This window comes from Rattus rattus, chromosome 10, assembly GCF_011064425.1.
Source record: "Rattus rattus isolate New Zealand chromosome 10, Rrattus_CSIRO_v1, whole genome shotgun sequence".
Taxonomy (NCBI): domain Eukaryota; kingdom Metazoa; phylum Chordata; class Mammalia; order Rodentia; family Muridae; genus Rattus; species Rattus rattus.
The window spans coordinates 19834361-19854649 of NC_046163.1; the positions used below are offsets into that span (position 1 = coordinate 19834361).

Here is a 20289-nt window from a genome sequence, read left to right on the forward strand (position 1 = left end):
ATATTGTATGTTTTCTTCCCTATGTGATATGTAGATTTAAAGACACACAATGACAGTATAGTTATATGCACACATGCACATCCATTCACACATATGCGACATGAGGTCAGAAGGGAGCCGTGGACAGAGTTGAGACAGATGTGAGGGAAGGAATGACTGAGGAGGCTGCAGGGATAGTATCTGTGTGAGATTTGTCCACAGAATTAAAGAAACATTTTAAAGGCAGATGCAACATAAAATCGGGACATGGAAATCTGATCATACTCTATTGTAATATCCAAAGAAACATCATTCAGAAAGGAGTGACAGACCTTGGCTGGGTCTTTATGATAGTTTGTTAGGGTGATACTTTCTGTATGATCTGAACTTTTAAGTAAAATAGTTTTAAAAACGATCCCACATACATGTAAACTCCTTGCTAACAAATTTTATATAGGATCAGTAATACAGAGTGCATGTTACTAGGGACGTAATAAATTATTACACCTCAAAGACATCGTCCCTGGAAACACTGTTAGCTATAATAGTGACCTCTGGTTTAATCAAATCTTACAGTACCAAAGATGTGAGTGCGTTCCCTGTGAGGTCAGTGAGCAGCTGAGACAGGTTCTGTCTCTGAAGGAGGCAGTAGCAGCGTCATTTTGGCATGTGTGCCGGTGCTGCTGGCCATGAGGTTGATGTCACTGAACACACACAAGTCAAGTTTTACAGTTGATGGAAATGTTGGAACTTAACCTGATTTTTCCACTAAGAGACTGGTTCATTTATTTTGAATTTGCTACTCATGGGTATTGGTGATTGAACGTAATTCTTAGTTTTCCAAAGACTGCCATACACACTACTGCGTGCCAGGTGACTTAACATCCGGCTTTCTTTTCAACAGTTGTAGAAGCCAGAAGTCTACAAGCAAGGTGTTCCAGTCCATAGTCTCATTAAAGGCCATTCTCACTGCGCCTCCTTTATGTTCTGGTACAAGGCAGCGATCCTGTTTGGTTTCTGGCTTGAAGCTACATTAGTTCAGTCTCTGCTTTTGCCATTACATTCTGTTCGTGTTTCCATCTGTGTCTCTCTGGTCTTTCAATAAAGTTATATTCTCTGGTTCTGGGAAGGCTGATGTTGTTTTGAGAGATGCTATCCAACCAAGATAGAAATCAAACCCTACTTTTTTACCAAGTCTGTTTATATTAATATCTGAGTAGCACTGATTGCTTCTCTATCGTTTGCACTCAGGTGGAGAATTTTACAGTGTCTTTCTCAGATGGCCGTGTGCTATGCTATTTGATCCACCATTACCACCCAGGCTATGTTCCTTTCGATGCTATATGCCAGCGCACCACTCAGTCCGTGGCCTGCACACAGACTGGTTCAGTGGTACTGAATTCCTCATCCGAATCTGAAGGCGGTTGTCTGGATCTGTCTCTGGAAGCACTTGATCATGGTTAGTCCCTTTAGGCTGATTACGTCTTCAGCTACTTTGCCGTGTCTGAGTTTTGACCACAGCCATCTCTTTGTCACTTGTGTGTGTAATAGAAAGTACTCCAGAAATGTACAAAGAGCTTCTAGAAAACGAAAAGAAAAATTTTCATCTGGTGAGATCTGCAGCTAGAGATCTTGGAGGCGTACCTGCTATGATTCATCATGCGGACATGTCAAATACCATCCCAGACGAGAAGGTTGGTGAACACTTTCTTCCTAATCACTCTTCGTTTGCATTCTGAGAATGGGTTTGTCTGTGTAGCCCTGGCTGTCCTGGAATTTGCTCTCTGTAGACCAGTGTGACCTCAAACTCAGAAGTTAGCCTGAAGGCTGGGATTAAAGGTGTGACGGTGACAGTGAGAAACAGTCCCCTCTTGACCCTCTGCTTTTCTCCTATATTTTCTTAGGTGGTTATCACCTACTTGTCCTTTCTTTGTGCACGGCTTTTGGATCTCCGTAAAGAAATAAGAGCTGCCCGACTTATACAGATAACCTGGAGAAAATATAAACTAAAAAGAGACCTGAAAGACCGTCAGGTAATCGTGGAAAATGAGAACAGTATCTCATAGGATTCCAGTGAATTTTACAAATAGAGATGGTTGAGATAAAAGTATTAATTACACAGGGTTTGGGGATGTGGAGCTATAAATATGGTAGACTGACGTATCTTCCATCCTGACCCCCTCCCCATAATCGCTGGAGGACATAGACAACTTCCTGTAAACTTGTGAAGAATAAACTAGGAGTGCTTGCCTCATGTATATTTTTACTGCTGTCCACCCTGTCTCCAGAGGCCGGGAATGGACTCTGACTGGCTCAGGAGTGCTTTGACTGCCTGTGTGTTAGTGCTGCTTAGGCTTGGGTGTTGGATCTTGTAATGACTCTCAATTTAGTAATGTTGACAACCAAGGCGAGCCACCATGAAAGACTGAAAGAAATATTTATAGTTCTCGTTACATTGTATTGGTTAATCTGATTGCTACTTGTTGCTTCTGCTGCCAGTCTTCCCACATGGTGGCGATGACATCCTTCTGTGTCTTTCTATTAAGAACACATGTAGCATCTTTAGATCCTCATATGCATTTCACGAGCTGCTAGGCTGACAATGATTATTCTGGGATACCCTTTTCAGCTTTTAGATTTTGCTTTTATGCTATTGTTATAATTAGTATAAACCCTCCATTGACAATAGAGTCACTCAAGCTATGTGGCAATGAAATGGCAGGTAGACAACATGTCCTGGGTCCCTTGGCTAAGTTCAGCATGATGTTTTTTTTCCTATCCATAAGTAGACACAAACTTTAAATTAAATTAAATTGTAGTATTTGGTCTATATATGGGGAAATAAAAGAAACTGGAGCTTGGTTGTAGAGTAGTAGGTGCGGCATTGCAGTGCTTTAGAGAATGCCCAGTAGTTGCAGGTGTGGACACAGTAGCCATAGCTTAGGAGAGCTGTCTTGATAACTCTTCCAGTGCTTTGCCTCTCCCTTCAACACTTTATCTAATGACAGGTCAAGTTGTGCATTTTAGTCACTGGACGTAAAGCGGATCTTGCAGTTGCACTGTTTCATTTCACTTCAGTCTCTTTTATCCAAGACGCCCTTGGGTTTTTAATTCTGACCCAAATATTCTGTATTTCTGAGCTCAATCACTTCTAAAATCTTTATCAATTACCATTATTTCTAGTAGTACACTTCTTTTTTTTTTTTTTTTCATCTTTATTAACTTGAGTATTTCTCATTTACATTTCGATTGTTATTCCCCTTCCTGGTTTCCGGGCCAACATCCCCCTATTCCCTCCCCCTCCTCTTGTATATGGGCTTCCCCTCCCCACCCTCCCCCCATTACCGTCCTCCCCCAACAATCACGTTCACTGGGGGTTCAGTCTTAGCAGGACCAAGGGCTTCCCCTCCATTGGTGATCTTACTAGGCTATTCATTGCTACCTATGAGGTTGGAGCCCAGGGTCAGTCCATGTATAGTCTTTAGGTAGTGGCTTAGTCCCTGGAAGCTCTGGTTGGTTGGCATTGTTGTTCATAAGGGGTCTCGAGCCCCTTCAAGCTCTTTCAGTCCTTTCTCTGATTCCTTCAACGGGGGTTCCGTTCTCAGTTCACTGGTTTGCTGCTGGCATTCGCCTCTGTATTTGCTGTATTCTGGCTGTGTCTCTCAGGAGAGTAGTAGTGCACTTCCAGCTGAACTACTTAGAAGGAAGTGCTTGGAAGAGACACTGAAATGTGGTATGATGACCTGGTCACTTTGCTAGGCATACTTCCTCTGTCCTAAGATTACAGTTGTGTAGTTTATTAGTTTTTCCTCAGTTCTGTGGTCTAGTACATGGCCTTTCCTGTTCCTTAGTATTTGTTTTAATCTACTGATTGTCTTTTTCATGTTCTCGAATGAAGATTTGATCAGTTCCCTAGTTGTTCTCACACATTGTGGCTTCTTCTTCCTTGCAGACAGCTCCTTGTAGAGCCCCTTCCACGTGGGATGCTCTAGTCAGTAACAAACTGGGTGTCAGTCATGCTGTTTATTATTTCTTTCCACTCAGGTTGAGCAAAGAGTGCAGCAAGGCGAGCAGAGGAGCAGCCTGTGAGATGCTGTTGCCTGTGGACTTACAAGTCCTGTGACCCGTTCGTCTGGGTTTTAAGTGCTGCGTATATCATTATTTTAATGAGACTTAAATGATCACTTATGAGCTGTGAGATAAGAAACATTTGGTGGTCATAGTAGTCACTCTCAGTAGTAATACAAGTGGGGGCAGGCAGGATGCTGGCTTCTGTCCCAGGACACACCGCTGTCCTGGATAGCTCATGTTGCTGCTCCTCTCAGCTATGGTTCTCACAGTGCACACTGTGTTCCCTGTTCCTCGTGATCTGTAACGGGGAGAGGTATATTGTTCTCCTCTTTTGTGTATTGCTTTGCTCAGATTGTAACAAAGCAACACTGCCTTACACTGCAAAGCATTTTGCATGCCATGCATATGGCTCTTTTCCTATGAGCCCACTGGATCCATGTCAGAATCATATTATAGTTAATCCTGTTTTTCTCTGCAGTTGATTTGTGATAGATCAAACATGTCTCTATTTTATCTTGGTTCTTTCTTAGAATGTTCGCTTCTAATCATTTGCCTTTTTGATATGCCCAGAACCACTATAGCCCCAGGATGAACGTAAGCCTAGAGTATGGGAGGATTTTTGCAGGATAAATTACTAATATACTTAATGTGTAGAAAATGATTATTTTACAAAGAACAAAGTCTTAAAGTGGTTGTTAACACAATTCTGTTTTTCTTTTCCTCATTAAAGGAAAGAGACAAAGCTGCTAGAATTATTCAGGCAGTCGTTCTCAGTTTTCTAACTAGAAGAAGATTGCAAAAGAGAGTCAGTGCAGCGCTCGTCATTCAAACATGTTGGCGAAGAGTCTCAGCACAGAGGAAGTTGCTGATGCTGAAGAGTGAAAAACTGGCAAAACTTCACAGTGCATCAGCATCACTGATCCAGGTACGGTACTGTGGAGTGAAGCTTCAACTGAAAGCATGTAAGCCTAGTTTAGCAAAGAAGGAACTATGTGATTGGTGCATCTGGGGGTCGGTCCTGGAGTCCTGTGTAGATCCCAGATCTAGGTGCGTTTTCATGTAACTTCTTACAGCTCCCCCGTATGCAGCAGATCATTAATGCTCCTGCGTAGGACCTCGCACTGTGTAAGTGTGGCTGGGTCACAGTCGGGTTGCATTGCCTAGGGATCAAGGACAACAAAAGGTTTTGCAGATTCAGTCAGATGCTTGCTTTTTTCCTTAGGTGCCTCCTATCTGCCATTAGCTTGAATTCAAGGATGTGAAAAGCAAGGACGCAGGGCGACTGCCTAATTAAGTAGGCTCTTGGGCTTGGTACGTCCTTGCTGTCTGCTGAGTGCTGCTGTGTGTAGCATAGAGCTGAGACATAGCTGAAGCTCTGTACCCCTTGCTGTCTTGTTTTTCATTAGAGCTTTGACTCCATGGGAGGTGCTGATGCCAGGCTATTCCTTGCTCCTCTGCATTGAATCCTGGAAACTCCTCTTCCGAGCAAAGTGGACATTTCCTCTCTTTCTATCGCCTTTGGTTTATCTCAGAAATCATGGTCATCACTGGCTAGTAGAATGCCTATATTGTTTTCTTTTAAAAACAGACGTGTTCCATGCATGGGTATCAGTTTGTTTTTATAATGAATTCTAACATTAATGAGGTGTGCTATTTCAAGTCATCCCTTGTAAATATTATTGAAGCTTTCCCATATAAATCTCTTTTAGAAATGTAAAAGCTTTGATTCTGTCTACTGAAAATGCTAGATTAGTTGAATAAATTGCCTCATTTTGAATCACTTTAAAAATAAAATGTTACACAGGGAAAATTGCATGCAATGATATTTTAGAGCCTGGTGGTTTCTCACAAAATGAATACCCATGTAATTACCTCCTTAACCATGAGACAGACTGTGACCGGCCTCTTATAAGCTACTTCACAGAGTTAGTTAACCTTTCTACCCCATTGGTGACCATTGGCTGTTCTGTACTAATCATACCTTTTTCTTATGTATCTTTTTAAAGCCGTATAAATTAGTTGTGTCCTGTTTTGAACTCAGATTTCTATAAACTCTTTCATTTACTGCTATTGTGTTTGTGAGGATTATCAGGGTTGAATAAGCTGTCACTTAGTTTTCATTCTGTTGTGGTTGGACATTTGATATTCCAGTTTTGAACCATTGTAAAGGCTATTTGAATGCACCTTTCAGTGGAAGTAGCACTTGAAGGGACCTGTGTAGGCACAAGACACCCCAAGACCAAGCTTTTAACACAAAGGAAGTTTATTTGCCCCAGAGGGACAGATAACAAAGAGTGAGAGGACTAAAGGAAAGGGGAACGGAATAGGGAGAGGGAGAAGAGATATTTGTCCTGAGGGGGACAGACAACTGCTTTAGACAGAGAGGAGACATAGGCATATGGCACTTTATAAAGGTAAAAGGAGAAACCCCATGTTAGGATGAAGTCTTTAGTTTTATTTGGGCATGTTAATTAGGGCAGACAAAAGGGGACTTTTTGATTGTTGGACTTGATAGCCGGGCCTAGGTAGTCAGCCTCAGGAGGAGCAAGTGGCCAAATAAAGGAGTAGGCCTTGGTGGCTAGCTTTAGGAATGGAATCTAACAGGTTTTTTTTGCAAGACAGAGGGAATAGAAGAAGGGCAAAACCTACCTCAGCCCTGTGCACCATGCTGGCTGATGCCTTCTGACTAACATCCCTTCCCAGCTGTGGAGGTTTTGGGGGTAGCAGTCAGGTGGTTGCATTTCATTTTTAGGATATACTGCCAGAGACTTGCCAAAGTACAGTTCAACTTAGCATCGCATATTTTTACACTAATGTAAATACTTAGAAAGTTTCTTAGTATTGTATACTTAGTATTATATATACTAACCTCCAAAACATTTTTTTTTTTTTTTTTGGTTCTTTTTTTCGGAGCTGGGGACCGAACCCAGGGCCTTGCGTTTCCTAGGCAAGCGCCCTACCACTGAGCTAAATCCCCAACCCCTCTAAAACAGTTTTAATTTGATTTTATTAATAATATAATAATCACTTTTTATTTTGGAAATTGAATTTTGTGTCATGTTATTTCTACTATCCTAATTTTTCGATTTGTCTTCTTGTAGACTCAGTAAACATCATATATATATATGATGATATATATATTCATTCCAGTTATCAGAGCATTGGTGGCAGAAGAACATACTATGTCTTCTCCCTGACCATGACTGTCAGGAGCTATCTAGAGGCTAAAACTAGCAAGTGACTTTTCTAGAGATGGCCCATCATTTTGCATGGCTACAATGGGTAAATTCTGAATTTCAGGGCCTTCAGAGATCTCATCTCAGGATTGGTTCCTATTGTTGATATCTTTCCAGTCATTATAGTCTAATGATTCCTGGACATCAACCTACCCTATTTTCTACCCTGCAGATTTTCTGCAGATCAATGAAGATGGGTACTCTTCATCTAGCAATGATGATTTCATAATTCCTGATAATGATTTTATAGAATTCCTAAATTTATACCAGTAATTTCCAGCCCTCAAAAAAAAGCAGCAAATAAGGCTCTGTAAACCTTTGTGTGTCATGGACCAATTTCATAGGAAGGATAAGAAAGCAGACTGGTAACAAGTTGACAATGAGGGAAAACATTTCTTCTAGGTTTGTTGTGAGACAACTAAAGGGCATAAACTGAGAATGCACAATTTATTGTCAGTATAAGGACAGAAAATAAAATATTGACTCGTTTAACTACACAAATCGTCAAAACTAATGAGACACTAGGCAGATGATCTGTGTCTTAGCAAAACCACAGGTTACTGTGGCATGAGAATTATTGTCTTAAACTTTTAATGAACTTATAGAACTAGAAGATGAATGTTTAGTTGGGTATGACTGGTATTCATGGATGCTATAAGAGGACATTATATCCCTTGGAATTAAGTTATGGACAGTTGTGGTTGATTGGAACCAAAACCAGGTCCTCTGTAACAGTAACAAGTGCTCATAACTCCTGAGCCTTCTCTGCAGTCCTAAATTTGTTTTTAAATCTCATCTTTTAATTTTCATTGAGCCTAGATATCTATCTACCTTTTTCTCCAGTTACTGGAAAGCACATCTATTTGTTAATTATTCTCTTCTACCACTACTCCCCTTCCATACCACACCTCTAAACTTAACTTCCTTAATTTCTCTGATGACCCATTATTGTGTGATTTCTGCCAAGCAAATGTGTGCTCGCCCCAGATAATGCACCAAAACTGGACCTAAAAATGACCCCCCCAAGTCTAGGGTAAAGAACCATTGAGCTTATTGGAATTTATAGTCATATTGGTAAGAAGTTACCTAATATGGATGACTTGAAGGTACTGCATAATCAAAATCCCACCCTGCCATGAAATCCTGGCACTCAATACAGCATATGCAGGCAGCTGAGCAAGACAAATCTCCTTGTCCTAGAAATTATTGCTTATATAACCTCGTGGAGAGCCCCCTTGTGAATCTTGTAATTTTCAGGAGCTTCCAGAGACTTCCGAGTTTTATTTACTTTTGGATTCTTAATTCATCTCCCTTTGGGAAGACAAATTTTAGAAGAAATAGCTGTATAGCACCCATTCATCAATTGGTAGTGTAGTCAGTCTCTGTTAGTTTGTATACAGTCTGCAATTTTCTTGCTATTGATTTCTTGCTCTGTTCAATTATGGTTACATAGAATGTAAAGAGTTATTTTAGTTTTATTGTATTTGTGTCCTAAAATATGATGTAATTTTGAGAAAGCTCCAGAGACTGTTGACAATTATGAATGTTCTGTATGTTTGGGTTAGAATGTTTGTATGTGTCTGTTATATCCATTTGATATATATATTTTTATATATATATATATAATCAGAATGACTTGTCTGTTGATGAGAGTGTGATACTGAGGTCATCCACTATTACTGTGTTTGGGGTTAATTCATATTTTCATATCTAGTAGATTTGTTTTTAGAAATTAGGTACAAGTGTGTTTGGTGAATTTAAGTTTAGAATTATAATATCTAGTTTGTCTGAGAATGGATCCATATTTGTTTGTTTTTTACTTTCATTAAAATTGCTTTGCTTTTCCTTTCAGCCTCAGATAATATCAGTCTTTAGTGGTGAGGTGTAGGCAGCAAGGAAATGGATCCAGTCTCCTAGACTTCAGTTTTTGCTCGAAGAATTAAGAGCATTAACATTCAAAGCTGTTATTGAGAGGTGGGTGGTAATTCCTGCCAGTGAGATAGCTCTGTGGTGCTTGGTGTTTTCCTATTTCTCATTTGCTGATCCTCCCTCTAGCATGGTTCATTCTGCCCCACAGCTTCCTGGATGAGTTTACCTTTCTCTTCCATCTGAAGCTTCCCTGTAGGTATCTTACATCGTGGTGATTTAGTGGTCATGAATTCTTTCAGCTTGGTTTTTTTCCCTCTATGCACAATTGTTTCTCCTTTAATTATGACAGTTTTGCAGGATATAGTAGTCTGGGTAGGCAGTGTCTTTCTTTTAGCGCATGGACTATATTATTTTGTTCCACTCCCCCCCACCCCCCATGTCCCTTAGCTACCTAGCCCGAGTACTGTAAACTTAGCACAGCTTATCTAAAGCTTCTCATTTTCCTCATGGGCGAGGCTGTATTTATTGGTAATTTATTTTATTGTGAGAACCACCTGTTTACTTAATTTGCGTGTGCACTTCCTGATTGGATAACTTGGAGTTTGGGTGTTAACACGGTTGAGTATTTTATTCTAGATGTTACTTTTTGTCAGGTATCTTCTAGACAGTGGAATCATAGATGCATCAGCTTGAGGTCTACAGCCCTATTTATTGGGCCAGTAATGTAGCCATTTACTTCAACTTGATATGTAGTCACCTTTATACGTCCGTACACAGAGAATCCGTTTGAGGTCCCTGACAGAACCCCAAATTCTGTCTATGAACAAGATTGTTATAAAAGTGCATGGCATTTGCATTTGCACATCATCCAGGGTATGTAGTATCTGGACTACCAGAAGGTCCTCTACAATGTCTACTCCTCAGGAATGAGTCATCACCTTTAATGTTTAGCCTGTTAGGGAACTGTTCAACACGTTTATTTTTTTTTTCATTTTGGAACATTTGAAAATTTGGAGCATTGTGAACTCAGCCTGATGAGGGTCCTGGGATCCAAACCCAGGTCCTGTGGCTCTGGGTGGCTGAGCCACCTCCCTAGCCCTTAGCATGGCTGCTGTGAAGCAGAATGCTAGATGAGTGAGCGCTTCGAGTGTTGACCTCAGAAAGCTGTGTCCATTTTACCTCTCCTTTCTTACGTTTCTCAGGCTCACTGGAGAAGACACTCCACCAGAAAACACTTCCTGAAGTTGAAACACTGTTCCGTCATCCTTCAGTCCAGGTTAAGAATGAAAATCGCCCTTACATCTTACAAGCGATATCGTTGGGCCACGGTTACCATCCAGAGGCGTTGGCGCGCCCATTTAAGTAGAAAACGAGATCAGCAGAGATTCAGAAAGCTGAAATCCGCATCCCTTGTAATCCAGTCTGTGTTCAGACGGTGGAAGCGACGCAAGCTGCAGCTCCAAACCAGAGCTGCGGTGACACTGCAGCGAGCTTTTAGAGAATGGCGTTGCAGGAAACAGACACGAGAAAGGGCCGCTGTTGTGATACAGTCGTGGTACAGAATGCACAGGGAGTTGCAGAAGTACATTTACATCAGGTCTTGTGTTGTAGTCATCCAGAGAAGAGTTCGGTGCTTTCACGCCCAAAAGTTACATAAGAGAAGGAAGGACGCCACCCTGACTCTGCAGAAGCACTACAGGGCCCGTCAGATGGGGAAGTTAGCACGCACTGACTATCTGCAGAAACGAGTGGCTGCCATTCAACTGCAGGCTGCCTTCAGGGGCATGAAGGCTCGCCGTTCATACCGTTTGCACATCCAAGCCGCCTGTGTTCTTCAGTCCTGTTGGAGAATGAGACAGGAAAGAGTTAAATTCTTAAATCTTAAAAAGACTGTTATCAAATTGCAAGCACACATAAGGAAACACCAACAACTACAGAAATATCAGAAGATAAGGAAGGCAGCCGTTACAATTCAGACTCATTTCCGAGCTTCCATTTCAGCCAGGGAGAGTCTAGCATCTTACCAGAAAAAAAGGTCTTCAGTCATTGTTCTGCAGTCTGCATATAGAGGGATGCAAGCCAGGAAAACATTTCGTCGTGCTTTAACATCTGTAGTAAAGATTCAGTCATGCTATCGGGCTTATATCTCCAGAAAGAAGTTCCAGAGCTTGAGGAATGCTGCAGTAAAGCTGCAGTCAGTTGTCAAAATGAAACAGTCACGTAAGCAGTATTTACAGGTAAGAGCCGCTGCGGTATTCATCCAGCGGTGGTACCGCTCCCAAAAGAGAAAAGAGTCTGCACAGGTGCGCAAAGAAGCCTGTATCAAACTGCAGTCGTACTTCAGAGGATGCCTGGTCAGAAAGCAGATGAGGCTGCAAAGCAAGGCTGCCATTTCTCTGCAGTCTTACTTCAGGATGTGGAGAGTGAGGCGGCGCTACCTGAAGACGCGCAAGGCGGCTCTTGTCATTCAGACTTTCTACAGTGCCTACCGAGCACAAGTCCGTCAGAGGAAGATCTTCCTGCAGGTCAGAGGAGCAGCTGTTTGTTTGCAAGCAGCTTACAGAGGCCGCAGAGCACGCAGGCAAATCAAGAGGCAGTCTACAGCTGCCGTTACAATTCAGAGGGTTTTTAGAGGCCACAGTCAGAGGAAGAAATACCAGACTGTGCTTCAGTCTGCTGTGAAGATTCAGAGATGGTACAGGGCACACAAGGTTGCTTGTGACATGAGAATTCACTTTCTAAAGACAAGGGAGGCTGTCGTTGCTCTGCAGTCTGCCTGCCGTGGCTGGCAAGTTCGGCAGCAGCTCAGGAGGCAACATCAGGCTGCAGTGAAGATCCAGGCTGCTTTCAGAATGGCCAGGGCCCAGAGGCAGTATAAACTAGTGAGAAATGCTGCAGTCGTCATCCAGCAGCATGTCAGGGCACGGGCTGCAGGAGAGAGGCAGCACTCGGAGTACATCCGGCTCCGTCACGCCGCCCTGGTGTTTCAGGCTACGTGGAAGGGAAAGATGCTGAGGAGAGAGATCGCACAGCAGCACCAGTGCGCGGCCCTCATACAGTCGTACTACAGAATGTACATTCAGCGCAGGAAGTGGAGCCTCATGAAAAACGCTGCTCGTAAGATTCAGGTGTGCTATAGGGCCTACAGAGTTGGAAAGGAACAGCGCCATTTATACTTGAAAACAAAGGCAGCTGTAGTAATTTTACAGTCAGCTTACCGTGGTATGAAAGCGAGAAGACAGATAACTGAATGCCACAAAGCAGCAGTCACTATACAGTCTAAATTTAGGGCCTACAGAACACAGAAGGAATATACAACCTGTAGAACTTCTGCTATTATAATTCAGAGATGGTATCGGAATATTAAAATTACCACCCAGCAACGTGAGGCATACCTTACCTTAAAGAGAGCAGCAACTAAAGTCCAAGCTGTGTACAGAGGCATTCGAGTAAGGAGACAGATTCAGCACATGTACATGGCGGCCACACTCATTAAAGCCTTGCTTAAGATACAGCAGTCAAGAGCAGCGGCTGTGATCCAGGTGAGGTACAGAGCGTATTATCTAGGTAAAATTCAGCAGGAAAAGTACCTGAGGACTTTAAGGGCTATTAAGACCCTTCAAGCCGGTGTCAGAGGAGCAAGAGTTAGAAAGACTTTAAGAAAGATGCATTTCGCAGCAACGCTCATTCAGTCATACTTTAGGAGACACAGACAGCGAACATATTTCCTCCGCTTGAGGAAGGCAGCCACAGTGGTGCAGCAGAGGTACCGAGCAGTGAAGGAAGGACGCTCTCAGTTTCAGAGGTACAGCAGACTGAAGCGTTCTGTAATCCTCGTCCAGGCTGCCTTTAGGGGACTGAAAGCGCGGAGACACTTAAAAGCTATGCATTTAGCTGCTACTGTCATTCAGAGGAGATTCAGGACACTACTGATGAGAAGGAAGTTCCTCTCTCTCAGGAAAACAGTCATTTGGATTCAGAGACAGTACCGTGCAAGACTTCACGCCAAGTATTGCCGACAACAATTACTGTTGGAGAAGGCAGTTACAAAGATCCAGTCATCATACAAAGGATGGGTAGTAAGGAAAAGTGTGCAGAAGATGCACAGGGCTGCTACTGTGATTCAGGCCACTTTCCGAATGCACAGAGCCTGTGTGAGGTACCAGCATTTGAAGAGGGCCTCAGTTGTGATCCAAAAGCAGTACCGAGCACACAGAACTGCAGAACTGCAGAGGCAGCTTTTTGTCAGGCAGAGACAAGCTGCTGTGATCCTTCAGGCTGTCTTTAGGGGGGTGAAAACCAGAAATCATTTGAAGACTATGCATGCTTCTGCAACCCTTATTCAGAGAAAATTTAGAGCTATAATAGTAAGGAGACAATTCCTTGCTCTCAGAAAAGCTGCTATATTCGTGCAGAGGAAATACAGAGCCACCCTTTATGCCAAGCATAAATTGCACCAATTCTTGCAGTTACGAAAGGCAGCCATTACAATACAGTCCTCTTTTCGAAGACTGATGGTCAAAAAGCAGTTACAAGAAAGGCACAGGGCTGCGGCTCTCATCCAGGCTACGTTTAGAATGCACAGAACTTACGTTAGGTTTCACCTTTGGAAGCGTGCCTCAATTAGAATTCAACAGCATTATCGAACATACAGAACTAGAAAACTGCAAAGAGAACAACTCAGCAGAGAAGAACACCGTGCTGCTGTCAGAATACAAAGCACGTACAGGATGCATAGGCAGCGCTGTGTCTACCAGCAGCTTCGGTGGGCAGCAAAAGTGATACAAAAGAAATACAGAGCAAATAAGAGACGGCAAGATCTGCCCAGGGCATGTAAGGAAGAAACACCTCTTACTCAGATGCATTTTCAGGGCTCAAACATGGCCAAACAAGTTCAGCTGCAGCATGACGCTGCTGTGATTATACAGAAGCATTTTAGAGCCTTTAAAGCAAGGAGGCTGATGGAGGCCGAAAGAGGCTTCCAGGTGAGTAATGATGCATATGCTAAAGCTCTATTGAGCAAAGAAATACATTTGTGTGGTGTGGTGGCTAAGCATTATTATAATTAACATATTATAAATGTTAGCAGTTCAGCAGACACGCCCTTCCTGGCCACAGGGGGCAGATGCAAGGGGAGTGAAGTAGTGATGAGCTCAGTGTGAAGCACTGGACCATAGTGTCTCACAGACAGCTACTAAGGCAGCTCATGTGTCTGGAGGTCAGACCAGTAACCTTTTTAGATTGATTGATTTGTTTATTTTTAATCACATACTGATAACTGAACCTTGTAGAAGGATGTATAGGAAGAAGAGGGTCTAAGACATGGATCCGGAGACCATAAGAACACAGGGTATTGAGCAAAGTCTCCAGGATCCTAGGAAAGAAGTAAACTGAGAAACTTGGTATCAACCAGCCAAGGATTGGGAAAGAACAAGAAATGTTCTCCAATTCCAGATACTACGAATTAGTGGCTGTTTTAGATTTCAGTGAGAATACGTCATGTAGCATTAGCTTCATGACAGGAAAGCCAAACTAATCTCATGAAAAGTCAACTGAATTCTATTTTCTTCAGTAGAGGGTTAGGGCAGTATTTCACTTCACAAGATACTTATAAATATTAACTATGTCAGACCTTGTGTCCTTTGAAATGACTGTGTATCAACTTATTTAGTTTCTCTGGTCCATAATTTGTCTCTTTTATTACTAAAACAATCAGGTTTTAAATCTTAATTGAATAAGTTATAGTTGTCATAATCACCAGGTTGCCAAAATGAGAAATAGTCGTCCTTTCCAAATCCTGTTTCAGGCAGATGACCAATGGATGGGAGAGGAAGCTGTGTCTTTCTTCTCCAGAAAGCAGAACTTACATTTCTGTTCTTTCAGATGCACTGAGGACAGTGAGCATCTGTCTGCTTCCAACAGATTCTGCATAGCATAGTTTTAAACGTCTCACTAGGCTATGCTGAGGTGGGCTGGCCACCAGCCACTGAGTCTGTGTGATAGAGAAAGTGATTACTACACATAGACTGTTGTAATGACACAGTTCTGAAGGTTCCCTGTGTGTTAGTCCAGTAGAGCAGAAACTAACTTGATATTTACAATGAATGTTTTTCCATTAATTGTATATTAGTTATTATAATTGACAATAATTGCATAAGGTCTTTCTAGTTTGCAATTGTAAACCATTATTGTAAACCTACATTTCTGTGCATGATATAGGCTGTGTGGAGAACATCTGAAGCTCGGCAGGACTTACGCAGAGGGGAAGCTGCCTGCAGGATTCAAGCTTGGTATAGGCGCTGCAGAGTGCGCAGGAGATACCTAACTTTATTGAAAGCTGTTAAAACCATCCAAGGTTACTTCCATGCGAAGCAGGAGAGAACGAGGTAATGTACTACAGCTCTGTGGAAGTGTGAAGGCTCTTAGGTAAAGGAACCACCCTGCTGATTTCCAGTAATCGCTATGTTATGTTCAATTTATATGGTTTTAAGAATTGTGTGTGTTTGTGTTTGTTCTCCATTAGTGGCACATTTCTGGGCTTAGTTTATAATATAAAGTCTAGCTTTGATAATATAATTTACTAAAAAGTATGTATGTGATTTATTCAAATCCAAAGGGATAAGGAAAGTGAATAAACTTACCTATAATTCATTTTTCACTTTTTTTTTTTTTTATTAATTTCGCTACTGGCAACATTTTTTTTTTTTTTTTTTTTTTTTTTGTGGGTAGTCTGTGAGTGAGAAGGAGGCAGAAGTTCTCCTGTCCACTTACTTTTTGAGACAAGGCCTTTCACTGAACTTAGCAGTTAGCTAGTGGTTAACTCTACCCCACAGTGCTGCTTTTGGCTTTTTTCTATATGGACACCTAGGGCCTGCACAGCCAACACTTGCTGATTGAGAAGTTTTTATTATACTGGATTTTATTTTCTATCTACTTTATCCTTAATGATAAAGAGCCTATTCCTACTTAATTTCTGTTTCAAAAATGTTCATCAAGTTTCACTAACCTTTTATTTTTTTAATGCCATAGTGTAAGGATTTTTTTTTTTTTATCCATAATTAATGAGCTACTGCATGAGCAATTGCTTAAAATTCACTAAAGGGGACCTCCAGAGTTTGAAGAGTTCCTTAACCATTGCTGCTGGGGAAAAGGGTCAGTTGTAGGTGATGCTCCATCAGTATGACGGTATCTTCTTGTACCAGTGGTGAGCCTCTCTTCTCGATGCGCAGCCTTGCTCTTTAAGAACCATGGTTCCTAGACAAGCTAGTGGTTGTTCAGTGTCAGGTTCATGTCGTAGAACTGTGAGTGTCCCTTTCTCCTTAGAGTTCATTTCAGGGACTGCCTCCATCATCCAGGGATGCGTCCAACTCTTCAATAAGACATCTAAAACAGTCTACACAGTCTTTGTCCTACTGGATTTAGAGCTTATAATTTATACCCTAGAACATTGCTACTTGCAAACCTGGCTTTCATTGTCTGTGTAGGACTGACTGCTGGAGCTGAAGGGTGGAGCATGCTGGTCTGTCTTACACCGTAGCTGTTCTTACGTGTTCCTTCTCCTCAGTGTTGGGGGACAGCAGTGACTAGACCAAATGGTTTAAGGTTACTCCCTAATCTAACTTTCAGGTTCTTGAAGATGAGGGCAGCGGCTATCATAATTCAAAGGAAGTGGAGAGCTGCACTCTGTGCAAGAGCAGCACGTGAGAGTCTGACCTTAAAAGTAAGTGCTGATAAACACACAGACTCATGTTAGGGAATAAAGCAGACAATACTAAAGATGAACTATGCATTTGTTTACACACATCTGGTTTAGTCCATTAAAACTACATTCACTTATAACAATATGATTTTGCCAGTATGTAATGCGTGAGTCTCTCTCTCTCTGTCTCTCTGTCTCTCTGTCTCTCTCTCTCTCTCTCTGTGTGTGTGTGTGTGTGTGTGTGTGTGTGTAAGTAAAATATTCTCAAACTCAAATTTTCCATGATTGCAGTGAAAATAATATATGCTTGGAAAAAAGTAAAGAAATAAATATATTTTGTCTCGTTTAAGTCAAATATTTCACAACATGCTTTCTAAACCATAGTTTATTTGTTTAAGTATATAGCAGAGTTTTAGAGTAGCTATAAAGCCCATGGCTTATTATTAAGTATAGCTTTAAATAATTGCTATGTATCAAAAGTAGAATTTTGCATATATGATTTATGTTCATGTACTGGTCATTCTAGCTACATCACCACAGTTGTCTTTTCTGTGACTTTTGGTGCATACTGCATGCCGGGCAGGCACTGGCAAGTAAACCTATGTGGTAGTTGCTATTGCTGTGATCATTTTAAGTCTAGAAGCTGTTGAGTGCTAACTTGCCCATGATTGTTTTGCAGGTGTGTGGGCGTTTATAAAGCCGACATAGCTTAAATGGGTTCTAACTGTACCCTTTTGAGTGTGTAAAACAATGGTTCTGAAGCTTTTACATAATTGGGCAATCTAAGGAATGTGGTTGACATGCAATGTAGTTCTTTTTTTAAGCGTTTTCTTCTTTTCTGTGTATTTGTGTGCTTCGTGTAAGTATGCACATGGGGGAGCTGTGGAGGTCACAGGGATATGTTGATCCTTTGAATCTGCAGTTGTAGGAAGTTGTAAGCTGATGTCAGTGCTTGGGACCCAAACCAAGGTCCTCTGTAAGAGCAGCAAGTGCTCAACCGTCTCTCCACCCTGCATTGCAGCTCCTAAAGGCCGCTGTGCTCTGGTTCCTTTCTAATGGCTGCTGTACATTTCACTCTGTAGCTTGTGCTTCGGTCCAGTGTGTTTGCCCTGTAACAGCATTCCTTCCCTTCTCTCACACAAGTGGAAAGGTCAGGGGAAGGGAAGGTTCCAGACAGCTGCTGACCCTAGCTGGTACTTTTCTTTTTGACTCTAGACCTGTACAGTTCAGACGTAATGTGTTATCATTCCCCATGTCCATGAGGTAGCACCTTCTCAAGCTATGAAAGCAAAGACTATTCTGAGTGTAGTGTCTCACTTTACGGTGAGAAATCCACGAACTTCTAACAGGTTGAAAATCTTGTCCCTACCTATTAGTGCAACTTGTACCTTTTTCCTTACAGAGACATGGAGCCGCTTGTGTGATCCAGGCCCACTTTAGAGGCTATAAGGGGAGGCAGTCCTTCCGACAGCAGAGGTCTGCTGCTTTGACCATACAGAGATATGTACGCGCCTCAGTGGCTGCGAGGCGGGAGAGGACAAAGTACGTCCGGTTTAAGAAGTCTGCAGTTGTTTTACAGACATTGGTGCGTGGCTGGTTAGCAAGAAAAAGAGTAAGTATTTTGGAGTAAAATTAAAGCGTTTGATGTTTATGATGGTAAATTTTTGGAGCTAAGATCCTGGAGAATGCTGTCAAGACTGATACAGTTGTTAACGGCTGCAGAGCCACCTAACAAAGTCACCAGTCATCACAGGTCGTGGTGTTGTCGCTCCACGACCCTTTCTTCCCACAGATGGTCACAGCAAAGACAGAGTTAATTGTATTTTCTGTTGGTTGTTTTGTTTTGTTTTCTGTTTGTGAGTTTTAAAGCAGTAACACTTAGCTGAAGAACTGACAAGAGTGTGAGCTCTTTGTGTGTGGAGAAGGCTAATTTTTCCCAGGAGTAGCCTTCTGCCACTCCTCCCCTTACTCTGCCACTCTCTGGCGACTGTAAGCTACACCCTCACCAAGAAAGGATTTTTTTGTTTTTAGGAAGGCCATGACTTTGGGGGCTGAGGATATAGAACTGGCATAGACAAAAAGTAATTAGATTTGAAGTTTAGAAGGAGAAATCTTGTCATTAAATCTGAGTTAGGAATCTACAATCCAAATGTCACTGTAGAAAGTTTTTAGAACAAGAGGCTCCCCTGTACTTGTGCTGCATTATCTAATGCTGGAAAAATGAAACTCGTTAGGCCTCATATCACTGTGTCTGAACATCTCTGCTTAGAGTGCTGTAACCTTTACAAGCCTTTACCTGCCTCTCCCGAGTACTGTGGTTATGCCTTTAAAAAACTGTCTTTGGATAAGCTTGTTTACCTAAATGCTATTTCTCTTTAGCAAAGGTCCCAAAATTCTGCTTTTATATTTTGTTACATAAGTTATTCTATTAGAATTATTATATAATAAGGAATTATAATTGTTTTAAATTAAAATGAAAGTAAGTAACAGTTAATACATTGTATATTTCATTTGCTTATACAAAAATACTTTTTATCTATATATTTTCTTTTAAAAGGTTCGTTTTATGTATTTTGCCTATTTTTCTATTGATATTTTCTTCTCTCTGTGCTTTAGGTTTCAGAACAGAAAGCCAACATTCGACGTTTCCGCTTTATAGCAGCTGCATACTGTCACATGTGTGCTCTTAGAATCCAGCGAGCTTATAGACGCCACGTGGCTATGAGGAATGCTAAGAAGCATGTTAATTCAGTCATCGTTATTCAGGTTAACTTTTCTTCCAAATTCAAACAAAAGATACTACTTTTTATGTCAGCTCTTAATTCCAGCTCTCTGGAGGGAGAACAGGCAATCCAGTCCAGCCTGGTCTACAAAGATAGTTTTAGGATAGCTAAGGCCTTACAAACAAGCTCTAACTCAACAAACGAAAATCAAACAAACCAAAAACAATAACAACAACGGAAAACATCAAGAAATTTTCTTTAAAGATTTACTTTATGTATCTGAGTGCTCTATCTGCATTGCGTGTACACCTGAGTACCAAAAAGAGGGCATCAGATTTCATTACAGATGGCCGTGAGCCACCATGTGGTTGCTGGGAATTGAACTCAGGACCTCGGGAAGAGCAGTCAGTGCTCTTAACCACTGAGCCTTCTCTCCAGCTCCAAGTGTATTTTTTATGTTACTCATTTTTAGATGTGCTTACAGTCACAAAATATGGAAATTATTGGATGATGTTTTATGGGCCAGAAATGCGAGTGACCATCCACTGGTGTAACCACTCATCCATACCCTCACTCTGTTTCTCTATCTCCAGCAGTGGCCAACTGAAGACATTCTGGTTTTGCCACTCTAATGAATGGGAATAAAATACATCTTTATTTTGGATTTACTTGTTTACTGTCATTTCTAGTTTTTCCCATATTTATCAGTCAT

General features: G+C 41.6%; 1 protein-coding gene across 1 annotated transcript in view; it reads left to right on the forward strand.

The window, feature by feature from the left end:
• Aspm (assembly factor for spindle microtubules) overlaps positions 1 to 19808 on the forward strand; it is a 38083-nt gene extending 18275 nt beyond the window's left edge. Inside the window, exons 14-22 of the mRNA XM_032915137.1 lie at positions 1231 to 1438; positions 1531 to 1673; positions 1884 to 2012; positions 4781 to 4975; positions 10358 to 14140; positions 15375 to 15541; positions 16782 to 16875; positions 18257 to 18466; positions 19471 to 19808. Of these exons, the coding sequence (XP_032771028.1) occupies positions 1231 to 1438; positions 1531 to 1673; positions 1884 to 2012; positions 4781 to 4975; positions 10358 to 14140; positions 15375 to 15541; positions 16782 to 16875; positions 18257 to 18466; positions 19471 to 19806 (5265 nt within the window). The 3' untranslated portion in view covers positions 19807 to 19808. The remainder of the gene's footprint in view (positions 1 to 1230; positions 1439 to 1530; positions 1674 to 1883; positions 2013 to 4780; positions 4976 to 10357; positions 14141 to 15374; positions 15542 to 16781; positions 16876 to 18256; positions 18467 to 19470) is intronic.
• Positions 19809 to 20289: the final 481 nt, after the last annotated feature.